The sequence below is a fragment of the Prionailurus viverrinus genome, chromosome A2 (assembly GCF_022837055.1).
Source record: "Prionailurus viverrinus isolate Anna chromosome A2, UM_Priviv_1.0, whole genome shotgun sequence".
Lineage (NCBI taxonomy): Eukaryota > Metazoa > Chordata > Mammalia > Carnivora > Felidae > Prionailurus > Prionailurus viverrinus.
Window position 1 is genome coordinate 144,016,133 of NC_062562.1, and position 18,751 is coordinate 144,034,883.

An 18,751-nucleotide genomic window follows, 5' to 3' on the forward strand; every position below is an offset into this window, starting at 1 on the left:
CCATTACTAGTTAATGTTTTTGTGTTTCTTACAGAAATGAGGGATGTATCTTAATTAAATAGCTTTACAGAATCTTAGGAGATATTCATCATTGTCTTATTTAACCTATTAGTGTGTTTATAGTACACTTCCTAATATTAAGTCATACTTATTTCTTTTAGATAGTTTAAAGGTATTTTATGCAAACAAATTTGCTTCAGAATCAGACTACAGTGTTCAGCGACACTCAACATTGTAGTAGATATTTGCATTAAGTACCTGAAATCAATAAGGTTTCTAAAAAAGAAATAAGACGCTGGTAAATTCCACCTCTATCCTAGTCTCTGTAATCAGGCAAGTGTTCACGTATTTTCCTTAGAATATTGAGCACTGAAATGGTTAGACCACCATCTCAGTGGTGAGTTCAGAGAAGCTGACCATTCTTCTTCATGTCAGGAAATCCAACCACAGTACAAAGACTAGCATTACAAAATTCCAGAGTCGATTCCTCTCTCAGATTCTCACAGATTCTATGTGATTCTTAATTGTGTCTCCTCTAGCCTAACAAAAAAACACACCCTTAAAGAAGCAATGAGATTCTGAGATCGTAGTGGCATCACCGCTATCAGGTTTTCAACTCTCTGCTCACTTTGCTCAACTTTTCCCCATAAGTCACTTATAGAAAGTTCCCAAATGTCCCTTTCAACCACGGGGAGTGTCCCATGACAACCACGTCTGCACTACTTGCTCCTTGCCACTGATAATTGGGAACCAATCTGACATCCAACCTAAGTTTGGCTAATGAGATTCAAGGTTCCAAGAAGTTATAACTGGGATTTAGAAATAAGTATTTCAACCACGGAGAGTGCCCCAGGACAACCAAGTCTGTCCTACTTGCTCCTTGATAATTTGGAACCAATCTGACATCCAACCTAAGTATGGCTAATGAGATTCAAGGTTCCAAGAAGTTAGAATTGGGACTTAGAAATATGTACATGTTAATTTTAGCAGGTGCCCTGAAGAAATAGCTGCTAAATTCTAGAAATGTAGATGGCCTTCAGCTACCTACCCTATGGACCTAAAAATGGGGAAGACCAACATAAACAGAATGAAACAAAGCAGACAGAGAGATGTTAGGATTTCTGGCCAGTTTTTAGTTCTTATAACCAGTCCTTTCCTTAGGCCCTGTTGTATTCAGCCATGGGGTTTCTTGACATACCTTCATAAACTCTTTCTTTTAATTTTTTTTAATGTTTATTCATTTTTTTTGATAGAGACAGAGCGTGAGTGGGGGAGGGGCAGAGAGAGAGGGAGACACAGAATCTGAAGCAGGCTCCAGGCTCTGAACTGACAGCACAGAGCCTGATGCAGAGCTAGAACTCACAGACTGTGAGATCATGACCTGAGCTGAAGTCAGACGCTTAACCGGCTGAGCCACCCAGGTGCCCCATAAATTCTTTCTTTTAGCTTACGCAAGTTTAAGGGGCTTCTGTTACCTACAATCAAAGATTCCTGATTAGTAAGCCGCTGTGCCTGCCCTGCCCCTGATGTGAGCTCAAATACAGAGAAAAGGAGTTAGGAGATACCACTGGAATTCTATCGAACACTTTTTCTTTATGATAAATAAGGTTCTCATGGCAACAGAAAAATCCCTGATTCTATACAAGATGTAAGTATCAATATTTTATTGCCTATAGACCAGACGGAAGGAATTGACATCGTTGCTTAAGTTCCTGAAAAATCTGAACTCCTCTCTTTATTTTGTGTTTTTCTTTTGATAAATCTTTGGATTTAAAAATTTATAGAAACAGTGTTTTGTTCAAATGGTAGCAATAAAAGTAATCCAAAAGGCAGATCTTTGTTTCCCTCTGGCTCCCTGAGTACAGAGGATAGGTTGAGAAAAGTTGTAACGACCACATGAGTAATTACAGATATGCTATGACTCAGAATGTACTTAAAATACACATGCAGAATATAGTTCAGGTTTTCTATTGATGAGAAAATATCAGTTTGAGTGATTAAATTCAATTAAACCACCATTGTTGTTTAAGTCTTTGATGGAAATAGTACTTTGTAGTTTAATAGTTTTACTAAGGGTTTTCACCCTTAACTAGTTGTGTTTAGAATCATTCTGGCCTGAAATACTAATCATTCATCATTCGAAATTCCAAGATGATTGTTATGTTCTCAGTTAACAATAGACTGGAAGAAGCATGACCTTTTAAACCAAGTATCTTTAAACCATTGCTTAATTAGGCATACCACACACAAGGTTACAATCTCAGCAAGACTGAGTTTTAAACAGTTCCCTTTAATTTTATACCAATGGTCTGTGCAGCATCCAGCTGTTCTGGGTCCTTCACCTCCTGCTATTACAACTGGAAGAAGAGTCTCCCTTCATACCAATGACAGTGTTTTACAGTCTCAATTAAAAGGAACCAGGAAAAGCAACTTGCCTTAATATCTCATTAATGCCAGAAAGAACCAGTTTAACAACAATTTTATTTTCTACTCAGCAATTACACTTTAGGGTAGACATTATCCAATATTGAAAGGGGCATTACTAAATAATTCCATCCAATGGGTCAGTTTTTTAAATAACTTGAGAGTACATTTTGTAGCTCAGTGATCCTGACAGAAAACCTGGAAGGCTACACTAGACAAAATTGACAGTTGCCTTACAAAGCTCATTCTTTGACAACTGGTAATAGCTATGCTAAGAAAACTTTTATTATGTAGTAATTTTTTGTTGTCATGTATAGTAAGCAGTTCTGGGTCTAGTCAAGTACATTCTCAACTCTTCAGAATATTCAAAACTGATCTCAAGGAACCTGGGGTTTGGCCAAGGTTCCCCTCCTACTTCCAGGCTTTGGGAAGTGAGTTGGCTATCTCACTAGGTGAGAACACTGACCATCACTAACACAAACCACTCAGTCAGCGTTAGGTAATAGTTGTTAGCTAAGTTCCCAGCACACATTCTAGGTGTCTACTTTCAGTTTCTATGAAAGCCCTGTGAAGAAAAAGGATATTTCAGTCTGTGGATTTGATGTGCACTCCATGTAGCTATTGGTACATTTCAAAGTACCTCTAGGACAGGCAGGTAGCACTAGGGGAAGTGGAGAGTCCAAGATTATGGCTTCTCCTTCAACCCCGTGGTTCTTATTTTGACTGGCTGAAATGTTAGACTTCTGAGTAGCATTCTTTTGAAGACAGAGTTTGAAAAGCAGATTATAAGGGAAAAGCTCTTCACTTATTCTTAATAGAATATGGTAATCCCCATATCATCTGAGCTTGAAAGAATTGCAAATCTAGATCAAAGATTATCTCCCTCCTCCTGAAAACTCTTTTAATAAAATACCCTTCAGTGTTAGAAGCATTACATTCTTGGCTTTGATTGTGGGTATACGTACAAAACAGCCAAAGAGAAAGCTTCTGCTTTTGCAGTAAAATTTTGTTAAATAACATTGTTTATGAGGCTGTTAAAATCCCATATGATACATTTCATTTAGAAATAGTTTCCAAGAGAATTAATTCTCTCTTAAAAAAATAGGTAGGCTTGTTTCCATCACATAATGAAAGTTACATATCCCACTGAATGTCTCTTTACATTTTGGCTGCTTTGGAAACTCAGAACCTGATGTAGTCCTATCTTCTGATTACCATACTTCTTTCTTCCTCCTTAAAGGGGATAGATAGATAGATAGATAGATAGATAGATAGTATACTTCTATTTGAACCACCTTGTATATCTTTTTTATCATAAACAGGATGGGAATTAATAATTAGTGAACACTAACAGATAAGCCAATAATGAAATTTAAAAATTGATGAACTCCTGGGGCACCTGGGTGGCTCAGTTGGTTGAGCGTCTGACTTCGGCTCAGGTCATGATCTCACAGGCTGTGAGTTTGAGCCCTGAATCAGGCTCTGTGCTGACAGCTAGAGCCTGGAGCCTGTTTTCAGATTCTGTGCCTCCCTCTCTCTCTGCCCCTGCCCCACTCACAGTCTGTCTCTGTCTTTCAAAAAAAAATAAATAAATGTTAAAAAAAATTTTTTTTGATGAACTCCCTGAAAAGTACTAAAGCTCAGAAGGATTATATAATCCATGATAATCTGTTTATGCTCAAGTCTCTTACCTTGTATCATCAGTTATTGGAATACCGACAAGTTTCAAGCCATTAGCAAAATAAATCTCCAGGGAGCTCAAAGAGATTCTATTTTAAGTTCATACACTAAAATTCATGTATTTTATGTGATCCTCACATCTGGATCCACATGTGATCCTCACATCCTCACTTACTCTTGTATCGGACACAATTCTATTATGCTTCAGTCGGCTCCTGTTGCTTCAAGATGAAGAACAAATCTCACGAATGGCCTATAAGGGGCGCCTGGGTGGCTCAGTCGGTTGAGCGGCCGACTTCGGCTCAGGTCATGATCTCGCGGTCTGTGAGTTCGAGCCCCGCGTCGGGCTCTGTGCTGACAGCTCGGAGCCCAGAGCCTGTTTCAGGTTCTGTGTCTCCCTCTCTCTGACCCTCCCCCGTTCATGCTCTGTCTCTCTCTGTCTCAAAAATAAATAAACGTTAAAAAAAATTAAAAAAAAAAAGAATGGCCTATAAGACCTCTCATGCTCTATCTTACTCTTCTGACACTCATTTCCTTCAGATTCACCTGTCCCCAACTCCCTAGAGTAGGGAGGGATGTTTCCCTATTACAAACCCTCAGTTCAGCACACCTCTACTTTTAGCCCTCATTACAGATTATATTACTATCCCTTTGTGTGCTTTTCTGATTCACATCTAAATTCCCCCAAGAAATTCTAAATCTCATATCTGCTTTGACTACTAGTAGTGTATCTTTAGCACCTATCAGAATGCTTAACACAGTCTACATGCTCAATGAATACATCTCGACTAAATTAATGAAATTTTATATGTACTTCTCTGTCCGTAGTGGGTTGAAAGAAGCAAATTATGGAAGAGACCAGCCCCCAAAACAATCACAAAAACAGCACTTTGGTAAGGTGAAAGGGGGAAAAAGACTAAAAAGTGGACAGAAGAACTCAGAAATCACTGAAGTCTAGAGGCAAATTGTCTTAATAATCATTAGGCTTTAAGATGTTTTTAATAGTCTTTAATAGCATCATTATATTACAGTATGGTATAATAATAGAAGTCATCAAGGAAGGGTTTGGCTTTTATCTATGATTAAGATAAGAGAGAAACTGGTAATTTACCTTTGAAATACTTTAATCTGGTATTTCTTTAAAGATTTTCCCATCGTCTGGAGGTGAGCTTCAGTTATTGAGGAAAACATTCATTTGCGTTCCTCTTCACACGTCCTAACTACATGGATAAATGGAGTGTTCCCAACCTCATATAAGGATAAATAACCTTGCATTATAATACCCCTCCTTTGCTCAGTTTTATAATTGCAAGAAAATTATTTTCAAATTCCCTTAATATTTATATTCATAACAAAAGGATGGTTATGTAATGTCTCACAAAAATTCTGCTGAAAACGAGGATACTCTGTGTTGAATGTAAACCAAATTTTGCCTCATGTTGCCTGCACAAAGCAAAAGAAGAAGTTTCCACTTGAATTCTAAATTGAAGATGACCTTGTGCTTTTTTGAGAAAGGCTGGCAGCTGAGGTCACTGGAGTGTATTATGATGGACAGTGCAGCGCCATGCATGGCTCGGAGGCATGTCCATTGTGTGGATTACAGCCAAACAGAAAGAATTAGACAGCTCAGAGCATTCTAACATTTCATTTGAAAATAATGGTCAAAATCATGGGCAGCAACCATTACAACTTTCATGAAAGAGCAGCAGCATTCAATAATTCCATCACTTCAGACAGGCATTTGGCTATTCTTAGCCGAATACTATGGGTCCAGCATATTCTGTATCAGTTTCTGTGACACTTACAGAAAGCAGCATTTCTGCTTCAGCAGGAGGCAAATCCCATATACCCTGCGTTGTATGTGGTTCTATCTTACACAATGCAGCTCATTGCTTTAAATTGACCAAATCATTGAAAGTGATACAAGGAAAGAGAAAATGCAGAAACTTAACATGGCACTTTTAGAATGTAAACGTATAGCCACTCCAAATCATCTACTTTCCTCAGGTCAACTTACTGTTTAAAAAGCTTAAAATCAGTTTCAAAACAAAATATCTACAATTCCTTCTCTAATAATGACACAAACAAAACATTTTAAAAGAAATCTAATCTGTTGTCAATGGTTCCAAATGAGTCTCCTAAGTTATTTCTGAAATAGTGATATTTAAGTAGAATATTTTGATTGATAGAGGCTTATTTTTAACTTCTGCTTCTTTCAGGAGCAGATTAATGTTTCTTTCAGGAGCACAGAAAATATGTTTGAGATTTAAAAGCAGGTGGAAAAACTCACACTTCTGATTAAAAGGGGAACTGCTTCTAATCCTGTGCTTTCCACTCTGTTTGTGTGTCTTCTATAGTTAGTGGGGGGAGGGGACAGATTCTGTCACTTCTAAAGTATTTAATGACAAAAAAAAAAAAAGTTGTAACTTACCATTGAAATTGACAGCCCGAATGTAACCAAGTAGCTCTTTCCCGTCCACCGTACTCATTCGTGGGCAGAGACCAATGTATCCAGGGCAGAGATCTTTGTGCATGTTGTGCAGGGCATAAGCCATGGAATATACTGCATCAATTACAAATTGGACCTTTCCTTCCTGTTCATAAGATGAATCCCTCGCAATTCTCTCCAGCCCTGCAAAAATTAAAAAAAAACCAAAACCATCAATTGGTGTTAGATCCACTAAAATATGGCATTAGGGCTAAGATTTCCACATATGAGGCACACTTAATGAGACACAACTATTTGATTTTACTCCCAATTATTTTAATCCTATACTTACTGAGTCAGGCTTTTAAACTGGGTATTGAATTTTTTATTTGTAAAGAACAAAAACTATTCCATTAGCAACAAAAAGATATTAACTAAATAAAAACATATAGTTTCATTATCTTTATTTCCACCTTATTGAGTCCTATTACATTGTACATTCTAATAATTACATAACATTCTGGTTGTGACTTGATCTTTTAAGTAAAATGTGCAGACTTTGTCCTTTTCATCTACTTCAATTCTAGGATCATCATTTAATTAGTGTCTCAAAGTAAGGTCTTTTTTCCCTCCTCCCATATCTATTCTTGTATTGAATGTGCTTCATTTACTTGGGCGCCCTTTTTGTATATATTAAATGACAGTATTTCCTTAAGTAACCCAGCTATCTTTAGCAGAATCATTCGACTTAACTTTTTTTCTTGAACTCAGTTCAAGAAGAAATGATTACTAGAATAAGGTTATTTAACATATCTACTACCTAATAGACTAACCTTTTATTCCCTTGTTTTTTCCTTTCCTTTTCTTTCCTTCATAGGAACTTTCAAGTATACAATACAGTATTGCTAACCATAGTGACCATGCTGTACATTAAATCCTCATCAATTTCCTATTTTAATTTTCTGTTAAAACGATGTAGAGCTCTCAAATTAATTGTCATTCAAAATAATTGTACCTGTGTTTGGGCATATTTAAGGCTGAGAATTGGCTTTGGGGATTGCCTTTAGCATGGCGTTTATCATTTAATATTTAATAAAAGCTTACAATTTAAAATGGAATGTAAATTTGATATTAAAATCAGATAATGTATAATTAGTTATAATCCAACATTCTCATTTTGAAGATGAGGAAACTGAGACTCATGGAGGAGGAGAAGTTCACTTTGGGCACAGAGGGCAGGTATGGAAGCCTTCCCAGGTCTCAGACTTGGAGCCCAATATTCATTCATTCCCCTGAAAAGTATGGTGAATGGCAAGAATGTGCACAAGAAAAAATTACAGAAATGATATTGAGGTCAGAACCAAAAAGGATCTCCCAGCACTTCCACACCCTACCAAACTTTATACATCCACTAACGCTTGGAGAGACCTAAAGCAAACACTTGAAACTTTCCCATGGAGGTCACTTGGTAACCTTTAAAAAATAAGTAGTCTTTAAGTTCAACAAATATTTTTCTTAAGACTAATTAGTCAGCTGAATTAAAATGGCTGTTTTATATTTGGGTTTTTCTTTATCTTTTTAGAGTTATTTATTTATTTTGAAATAGAGCGAGAGAGAAAGAGCATGAGCAGGAGAGGGAGGGAGGGAGGGAGGGAGGGGGAGAGAGAGAGAGAGAGAGAGAGAGAGAGAGAGAGAGAGAATCCCAACCAGGTTCCATGCTGTCAGCATAGAGCCTGATTTGGGGCTCCACGTAGGGTTCGAACTTACGAACCATGAACCATGAGATCATGACCTGAGCTGAAATCAAGAGCTAGATGCTTAACCAACTGAGCCACCCAAGCGCCCCTCTATTTGGGTTTTTATAGTCTGATAAAACCACTGATTTTCTTGTAGATAAATGTGACAGTCAATTCCTTCATTCTATCCATCTAATCACTGAACATCTTTTCTTCTGGTCTTAATCACTTGTTACATGCTGATCCTTTAGGTGCTGCTGGTTGGTTCCCTATTCTCTGCAGTCTGTCATAATGCTGAATTCTGTTCCTCCTTTTTAGACAAGTCTGTTCAGATTTTTTTGATGACTCAATTTTCCATTCCCCAAGATTGAGTCCCCTTTTTCTGTCCAACCTCATAATCCATTCATTTTCTTTTTTTTTTTTTTTTTAATTTTTTTTTAACGTTTTTATTTATTTTTGAGACAGAGAGAGACAGAGCATGAACGGGGGAGGGGCAAAGAGAGAGGGAGACACAGAATCGGAAGCAGGCTCCAGGCTCTGAGCCATCAGCCCAGAGCCCGACGCGGGGCTCGAACTCCCGGACCGTGAGATCGTGACCTGGCTGAAGTCGGACGCTCAACCGACTGCGCCACCCAGGCGCCCCAATCCATTCATTTTCAACACCTTAACTATTACTATTTCTATGGTCTAGACATATATATTTGAATTCAAAAAGGTTGGTTTTAGAGTCCAAAACATTAGATCAACTCATAGTAATCAATTTAATTCATAATAGACTCTAGCAGTCTGATAAATTAGTTTTCTAGGACTTTCCTGTCAACTAACTGCTAGCCCACATTTCCAATTGCCTATCATATTTCTATGTAGTCTGTTTCTATGTCAATCTCAATAGATCTAAAACCAGGCTATCATTATAGGGAATTACTTCATTTCCCTAAAACCTCCAATTGAGGGTTATATAAGTTTGGAAGCAGTGAGGAAAGATCAGTTCTCACAAAGAGCACGTACAAGGTGCCAAAAGGTATATTGATTCCTTCAACCTGCATTAGCTGTATGATCTAAAGTAAGATCCGTGCAGGTGTGGGAGCACTATCTTCTCCCTGTCTCTGTGTGGCACTTTGTCTCCTGGGTACTAGGACAGCACTGCTATGTCCAGAATGTCATTAAGTGACCTATGAAAACAGCCCTTTCAGCTTCTGCTAAAAATTTCTCTCCTGTAGTTTTAACCACAAAGTAGACAATTCATAAATAAATATTGAAGAATGGTCACAGGAACCAAAAAAAAAAAAAATGCAGTTGTTTCTTTAATGATCTTATCTGGTGACCAGCCGCTCTGGTTAGTCCAGAATTGAGGTTGGTCTCAGGATACAGGACCAAACCCTAGATAGTCCTATGTAGACCAGCATGGTTGCTTTTGAAAAAAAGAGGCAAAATGACACAGAAACGTAATGATACAAGATGGAAAAAAACTACTTTGAGGGTAGGTCCTTAGGTCTATCCCAGTTTCATTTATTTTGCATCACTGATTTAATAACTGGAAATGAAGATATGCATCCAGAGCAGTTGTTCACTTTTTGATTATCTTCTTACGTGCAGATTCCTTAGGGTCACTCCAGATTTACCAAATCAGCATCTCCCAATGTGGGGACATGACTAATCTGTAGTTTGCAAATACAGACATCTAACTGCCTTAGTACAAGCTGCAATAACAATACCAAAGACCAGGTGGCTTATAAACAACAGAATTTACTTCTCATAATTCTTGAGGCTAGAAGTTCAGACTCAGGGTAACAGCCGGTGAAGGGTGTCTTCTGGGTTGCAGGCAGCCATTTTCCATTTTCTTATTATACCCTTACATGGAAGAGAACAGACTTCTGTTGACTTTTTTTTTTTTGAGAGAGAGAGAGAGAGAGAGAGAGAAAGTGCATGTGCATGTGAGCAAATAAGTGGGGGAGGGGCAGAGAGCGATGGGGAGAGAGAATCTTAAGCAGGCTCCATGCTCAGCCTGACACAGGGCTCAATCTCATGACCCTGAGATCACGACCCTGAGCTGAAATCAAGAGCATGGCTCAACAAACTGAGCCACCAGGCATCCCTCTGGTGACTTCTTTTAAGGGTACTAATCCCATTTATGAGGGCTCTATCTTCAAAACTTCATCTAATCTTAATTACCTCCCAAAGGCCCCACATTCTAATACCATCATATTAGGGGGCAGAATTTCAATATATAAATTTGGAAGGGACACATTAAGTCTGTAACATTAAATTTCCAGGTTATGTTTTTTGTAATTCTGCTCTGTAAATCCCTCTGCTACACACACACACACACACACACACACACACACACACACACCACACTTCTGTGAATATTGTTTTTCTGATTTGTTTTCTTTTGTGTACTTTAAAGAAAAGAGAGAATTTCTTTATCTCTATTACCACTGGGTGGAGTATGAACAGCAGGCATAGAAATGGCAAAAATGCCCAAGCCAAATTGATTCAAAGAAAGAAATGGCTGTGAGAACATTAAAGAATTTGGAAAATTTTCACAATCCATGCAATACATGTAAGAGATAGTTGTATACGAATGTTTTATATTTTTAAATTTACTCTATTCCAAAGAGTTCTGGATTTAACATATTATGATTTTATTTTAATGCTACTGCAACCTCACTACCAATTTATAAAGATATTTCTCAACATTCAATAATTGGGATAAAGTTATATACAATACTTTCCTGATAAATTTTAATGGAGATACCCTAATTTATTAGCATATTCTTGCTTGATTTTTCCTAAAACAATTTCAACCTCATACATAATGGATTTATAATTAATTCTCAAATACCATGCATATTATGAAAGGGACGTATTTAAGTTTTCACTTGTCAAACTATTTATCCTTAACTAGTTATAAATGAGTAGTATGGGTGGAGATTAAATATGTCCAACTTTGCACTTCTTTTTTTTAATAAAAGTTCGGAAGGCTGTCTAGCGACCATTGTCAAGGGAGTCAACGAACATTGTAAGACTCCATCAATCTATGTAAGTACATGGTGACAAACTAAAAGACTGAACATTATCACCATTTCTAAATTTTAAAAGAAATAATTTTATTTATTTCTGGGCCATTTAGACAATATATTTTTTTATTCCCTAACATTTCAACTTCATGACGACACTTAAAGATTTTACAAGAGCTACAGTGTGCTCCTTGCATCCTGTATTTGCTTTTTTTATTCATCTTAAAGAGGAATTTAAGAGGCTGACAGTGACTCATCAACTTAATTGGCTGTAAAGTTTCATTATGCTATAGTTTCTAAAGTTAGCACTAATGTATTGCTATAAAGTGCTAAATATTGTCAAAGGCTCTATGTCAGCCATCTATTTAAAACATTGTAAAGTTGTGATGTGCTTTAGTGTGTAGCTTAAAATTAACAGCATATAGCAAAGTTTTGGCATGGTGAGAGATGAAGTCAGCCTCATAAATTTTATAGCAAGATTGTTTTATGTTTTCATTAATGAAATCTAAAACATCTGACTGTATCTCATGATCCTGGACAACAGAGTAAGTCCTTACTGGTCTAAGCAGTACCACATGCACCTCAATTAAGGTCTTTTAAACATCACCGTGTATTTTCTTGGTTTTGAAAAGGCAAGTCTGCTCGCATTTGCAAAGTGTGTATCTATGACAATGTGAGTTCCTAAGATGAGCTTGACATGAATTTTAAATTCTTTGACTGACAGATAGCTGTTGAGCTTGGTTTTCTAAAAATTTCTCATTTCTCAGGGTATGGTTTAGTTTTACAGATTGAAATTAGGGTTATTTTCATTTTCTTGAAAGTATGTTAATGTAATGATGAGCCAATAAACCAGTCGATTCAATGAAGAAAGAAAAAAAAAAGGAAGTCCTCTCAGTTGTTTTATTCCTGAGAACCCAAATATCCAATTGGTTCATCTTTTACTATAGTCCTAGCAGAAATAATCCCACATTCTAAACTTGCAGGTTAAAAAGTATTTATTTAGTTTCTCCCTTGACTTTTTCTTAAGTATGCAGGAACTATCTTAAAGAATTAAATTGTTTTCTTGCAGTCACTGTTGAGAGGATGCCGGGAGGAAAAAGAGAATCTGTGAGCTGCTAAGAACACATTTATGCACCTAGGACCAGATTTACAAGTCATTCTGAATTCCACAACAATCCCATATGCCTCGCTACCTGATGCACCAGAAAAAAGACTGTCATGTCCTACATCAAGCTTTCCTAATACCTCACACGTATGTACTAACTGCACAGTGGGTGATTGAAATCAGTGAACCACACCAGGGACAATCAGCGAGAACCAGAAAGAACGGCACAAGGAGTCCCTATCAAGTCAGCCAACATAAGACACCTTTTACTGAATTTAAACTGACTTGGTTTCAAGGATACAATGGGGGAAGGATGGGCTAGAAACACAAGCATATTCAATTATACGGGAATATCTCCAAAGCAGTAGGATTCACAGATGTAGTGTGTGCAACCCCAGACTGCAGGAGATGAGAACATGGGCCCCGTGGTGAGACAGAAAGACAAACTGACTGAGAGAGGCAGCTGGCTACGGAGAAAGAAGACCGGCCAGTGGGGCAGACCTAGATTCAGGTTCCAGCTAAATGGCTCAAGGCAATTGGCCTTGGGCACATTCCTGAACTTCACGAAGCCTGGGCCTTCATCTGGGAAAGTTGCCCTAGGGACCTCTGGGATGGGACACCCCATCTTTCCAGCTTCCTCTGCTTGTACCACCCTGCCTCTCCCAGCTCCACTGTAGGTCCTTGAATGTAACATAATTTTCCCACCGCTGGACTCACTTAGATGTTCACTCTGTAACTCTCTTCACTCCTTCCTGGATGCCTCTTTCTCATCCTCCAAACTTCAGGTAAGCTGTCAAACCAAATTAGGCTGGAGCACTGATATGTAATTTTTAAAAATATAGCATTCCAGATCAAATCCTAGAGGATCTTTAATGCCATGCTTAAATACTGAATATTGTTCAGTTGGAAACAGAGAGCCATGACCAATATTTAAAATGTTTCTGGGAGTATGTGTGTAATAAATTGAAGCAAATGTAATTTGAAGGCAGACATACAAGCTGGGAGGCAGGGCAGATATAAGTTGAAACAGGAGGGGAAAAAATAATGAGAGAAAATATATTTCAGATGTCAAACTGACAGTATTTGGGCACCTGATTAAATATGGGAGTAAGGGTTGAAGGCAATCAACAACCCAGGGGTTTTGAGGCTAGGTAGTAGAACACTGGCAGCATTAACAGAATTTGGAAAATCAGGTTAACAAGGTTTGTTTCTGACAGTTCTCCTACTGTATCAAGACCTCAGTTAAAATAACTGATTTTTAATACTCTGCAGTATTTATTATATCCTCTAACGGAGTATATAGACTTTATATAAATTTGTTGAATTATTTAAAGAGCAAAAGATCCAAATGTTTAGAGTAATCATGTAACAGTAATATGGCTGATCATTTATTTATGACATTGCAAGAATTTAAGTTGCTTTGGAGTAAAGTACCATTTGCAGCACTGTCTTGAGACCAATGGTATGAGAAGTCAAAGACCTGCAATCCAGTTCTGAGAGAATGACCCGCTGACTTTGTGTCCGTGGTCAAGTTATGAACTGTCTGGCATTTGTTTACTTCTCAGTAGAAATTAGATGACTGAACGAGATAATCAATCAGGGTCCCTTCAGTTCTAAGGTTCTGGATTCTAGGGTATGTTCTCTTATTTGTTTCTTTTTATACTCACTAAGATCACTGCAAGATTGCATAATGGTATGAGTGAAAAAATACCAGTAAAAATGATTCAAAACAGTTTGGGATATCAAGTAACTGGGCTCCCACTGAGACCTGGAAATTCCACATTAACAAAATACCAAACGTCAGCCTGGATTTCTTTTCCTGTATTGTCAGTCTGGTTAACTGAGTCACTACATTTTCATTCCTCTTAGACTTAAGCTATATATCAAATCTATTTCCTCATGAAGGAGAAAAGTATCAGTTCTTTTGATCCAATGGTTAAAGAAACCAATTATGGGAAATAAGGTCAGAATAGTAAAAGGATGCAAATAATTAAGATGGACAGGGTCCTTCACAAATAGCATCTCATTCATCCTAAATTATTATTACTCCTTTTTTTAATAAAGGAACTAAGCCTCAAAAAGCTGAATAATTCACCCAAGATCACACAGTTACGGCAGTAAATGATAGTCAAGTCTGACTCAAAACCTTGGCCATTTACTATTACACCTCCTCCTTCTTTGTGAAATTTTGTTTCTTCCAACTGGGGCTTAACTTTCCCTTCTCTGCTTAACTTCTAGCCATTAAACCCATGATTGATTTGTATCCTATGTGAAGCAGCAGGGAGAGGTTGTGTGTGTGTGTGTGTGTGTATGTGTGTGTACCTTTAAAGAGTAGTGAACAGGAATTAAAGAATATTATAAAATAATATACACTTTTACAGAAATACTAATAAATATTAAAATATGGCAATATTTATATTAAAATATGTGAAAAGGGGAAATACATTTATATAACATTATTTTTCTGAAGTATAAACAATTCATCTTGCTTATAGATTTCAGCCATACACATGAGATAAAATCGGCATAATACAACTGAAATTCATAAGCAAGAGATTAGATATTTGCGGTGAAAACCAAAGCTAATAAAACTTATAAATTAATATTATAAAAATTAATAGAATATTTTAGCTCTGAAGGTGGGAGTGTATATCCATGGACGTGTCTGCCAGATTCTCCGAGAAAGTAACATCAAGCTCAAAAGAGAATTCTACACCTAAGATTCTGCTTTGTACATTCTGCAGCAGGCTTTGTCAAGGACCTGTATAAACAGATGTATTGGACTAATGAACTAATTTGAGCCAATACCTTATCTATTTACAAACGGCAGAGAAAATGAGAAGATAAGGGTCCTCTGCTGAAAGTCACTTGCACTCTATTTCTTCTGTAATTTAAATATAGTCCCAAGAACTGAAGGCTCTTAGCTGCCTGAGGACACATCCGAGACACTTGTAAATCAACCCCTGAAGAGTGCTCCAGCAGCCCACAATGACTTCTCTCCTTTGTGTGCCAGGCAGGAAATGGAAAGTGCTTCAGGCACATGCCAGGTGTCCCCTTCAGGTGTTAAATTTTCCATGCAATGCCCTAAGGTTTTTAAAACCCTGAAAAACCTAAGGTAAGAGGCAACTAAGATTAAGAGTGTATCTTCAGGCAAAACAACCAGTTTTTAAAAAAGATGCTCAGAAGAGGAAATTATTTCATAGATATATCCCTAAGTCCCCAAACAAAGAAAAGGCATTTGATTAAATTCAGATAGTTGCATTTCTCTACATAATTATCTTAGATCCTGCATATCAGAAACACATTTTGATTCAAGAGTGTACAAGATTATTGACAGAGTTAACTCAATAGTTAGTAGCAGAGTTTCTCTCTTGAAAGCATATTAAAACTCTCCCATAGAAGAATCCAATTTTCCCTCCATAAATCTCCTTTAGCAGACAGGACTTATAATGCCCCCTCCCACCCCAAAATATGTTATATAGTCATTGCAGACCTTAAAATGTGGCTTAGAATCCTTCTTAAATTTTTTTTTCTGATTTCAAAAGCTAATCAGTATTAGTAGAAATGTGAGAAAAAAGTATCATGAAGAAAATAAAGAATATTTATTAGCCCACCATGTTAACCACGATTTGCATAATGATCTATGTCCTTAGCAGGATTTCTCTATTTTCCCTCTTTATTTTTAAAAATTAAGAAGATTCTGTGTATATATATTTAATATGCTATATTCACTTCACCCATAGTGAGAATTTCCGGGTATTGTAGGAACTTGATACTTGCATTGATACTTGTTTTGATACTTGCATTGTAGTTTGTTCAATGGATTCAAGTTTTGCATTTAACTGTTTTCTGATACTCAATGTGATATTTGGTGCAAAGTAGGGATCTAACATTGTTTTCCAAATTATGAGCCAATTCTTCCACACTATTTATTGAATGAATATTCTTTTCCCCATTAATTTATATAAGTCACTTTTAACACATATCAAACTCTTATACCTTCTTGGATATGTGGCTGGAGTTTCTGCTCTAGGCCACTTGTCTGTTGACATGCCAATACAGTACTACCTTTTTGTTACAATTACTGTAATTTTATAATAAGCTCTACCATCTGTTCATGAAAGTTCTATCAATACTCTTATTTTTTTGAAATTCTTGATAGTTCTCACAAATAAACTTTAGAATTATTTAAGCTACTTCCAAAAAACCTGGAGCTTTTATTAGAATTGTATTGGTTTTTAAAATTAATTGCAGAAGACTTGAAATAGCTGCAATATTAAGTATCCCATTTGGGAACACAGTGTCTCCATTTATTCAAATCTCCTTTTGGAATCCTATGTCATTCATGCATTTCTTTTTAAAACCCCTCGATATTTTGTGTTTTCTAGCTTTATGAAACAATTTATTTTTTCATTTTATTTTTAACTGGTTAATCTTGGTATAATTAAATTTCAGTTCATTCTTAATACTCAACATTTTCTTCTCCCCTTATTTAAACTCTATGCAACATAGAAGGCCCAGATTAAATTCTATCTCTCACAAAGAAATACAAGAAAAACGCAAAAAAAAAGCATGAGTTCTGATATCAACAGATCAAGACTTGAGATCCTTCCTGAATCTCCTATTCTTTACTCACAGAATGGGAATTTATACCTATGATGCATGGCTGTAGTGAGAATTAAGTGAGAAAATGCAGGGCATCTAGCTCATTATATAGTGAATAAACACAACTATTTGTTCTGTGGGGCTACAACATACTTAAGCTTCTACAGCGTGCAATACTCTTCCAATTACACAAACAAAAGAAATCCCAACATGAACCCAGGATATATATTCATATACTCATTCAATAAATATGAAAGAGGCAACTTAGTTCAATGATTAGCAACAACCACTCTGCAGTCAGTCTGCCTGGGTTCAAATCCATAACACCATGTACTAGTTATGGGACTTAAAGTCTCTAATCTCTTATGCCTCAGTTTCCTTATCTGTCAAATGGGAATAATAAGTACCTCTCCCATAGGATTGTTGTCATAAGTGAGTTAATTGTATAAGGCAGTCTGAAGAGTGTGCTGAAAACAGTAAATACTGTATAAGGGGATGTTGTTATTATTACCTTATTATCATCATTCAGTAAGCTTGTGTGATATATTAAGCATGAGCTAGATACAATAGTAAACTAAAACTCACCTCATCGCTGATGTCATGGAGTGACACTTGGGGCTAAGATCTAATGGAAAAATGGTTGTGAATTAGGGGATAAAGGGAAGCAGGGGGAGCACAAGAGGCAGGGTGATAGCACTGGCAAAGACCTAGTGATAAAAGGGGTAAGAAGAGTACGAGGGGCTGAAATAATGCCCAGGTAGCTGGAGCTGGGCAGGAAGGAGTGTGGCCTTCCTGATGAGGCCTGAGGCGGGTAGAGCAGATTAAGGGACTTTGCAGGCTACCTGGAATCAATCTGTCTTCTTCCTATGCGCAGTGGGAGGCCATTGGAAGGTGAAATAATTGGGTTTCCAGTTCAAAAAGAGCACTGGATCAGGAGACAGGAAGGAAGAAAGAGTAGTTAGAGTGGGCTGGTTGGGAGGTTGTTTCATAATCTGAACAAAGGGCATATGGTGGCACGGGCTAAGGTGATGATGAAGATGGAGAAGTATAAATGCATTTGAGACATTAGGAGACATAATTAAAAGGATTTGGATGGAGCTAAAGAAAGGGGTGCTGCCAAGAGTGACTTCTAGGTTTCTGGCTTATGTATCTGGGCAGACCCTGCTGCTCAGTGAGACCAACGATGCTGTCTAGGCCAGAAATATATTGTCCCTCCCACCAGATAATCACATTTTTGCCTAATGGGTGATGAAGATGGTGGATTTGTTCTTGTTAAGATAGGCCAGGGAAACCCCACTAGCCTGCACCTGAAAATTCTGTCTGCTCCCTTAGTGCATCAGGAATGTACCCTGCCTGATTTGTGGCATTTGTAAGTCCAGGTCAAGGTTTCTCCTGGGGTTCATTATATCTATTATTATTTACAAACTCCCTAGGATGTGAACTACAACCCAGGAACTGGGAAAAGAGATGGCCCAGGAATTATTTCCAAGACTATGTTACCGGTCAGCAACTGGCTTCAGTCATTCTATTTGCAAGTCATTAATCATATTCTCTCAGACATTCTCTTTGGGAAAAAAAAAAAAAAGATGAACAGTAAATAAGACAGTCTGCACTAAGCATGCACACAGGAAAACAGAACTTTCCCCCTTTCCACTCTCTCTAGTTCCACCTTCCCACTCCCCTACTCTCTCACTCTTAAAATTTTGTCAACAATGACATAATGCCACTATAAGAACACATACAATGAGACCCG

The 18,751-nt window shown here is 37.3% G+C and overlaps 1 protein-coding gene across 1 annotated transcript in view; it reads right to left on the bottom strand.

Annotated features, from left to right (window-relative positions):
• GRM8 (glutamate metabotropic receptor 8) overlaps nt 1-18,751 on the bottom strand; it is a 763,655-nt gene that overhangs the window by 272,150 nt on the left and 472,754 nt on the right. Inside the window, exon 6 of the mRNA XM_047850946.1 lies at nt 6,536-6,736. Coding sequence (XP_047706902.1) covers nt 6,536-6,736 — 201 coding nt within the window. The remainder of the gene's footprint in view (nt 1-6,535; nt 6,737-18,751) is intronic.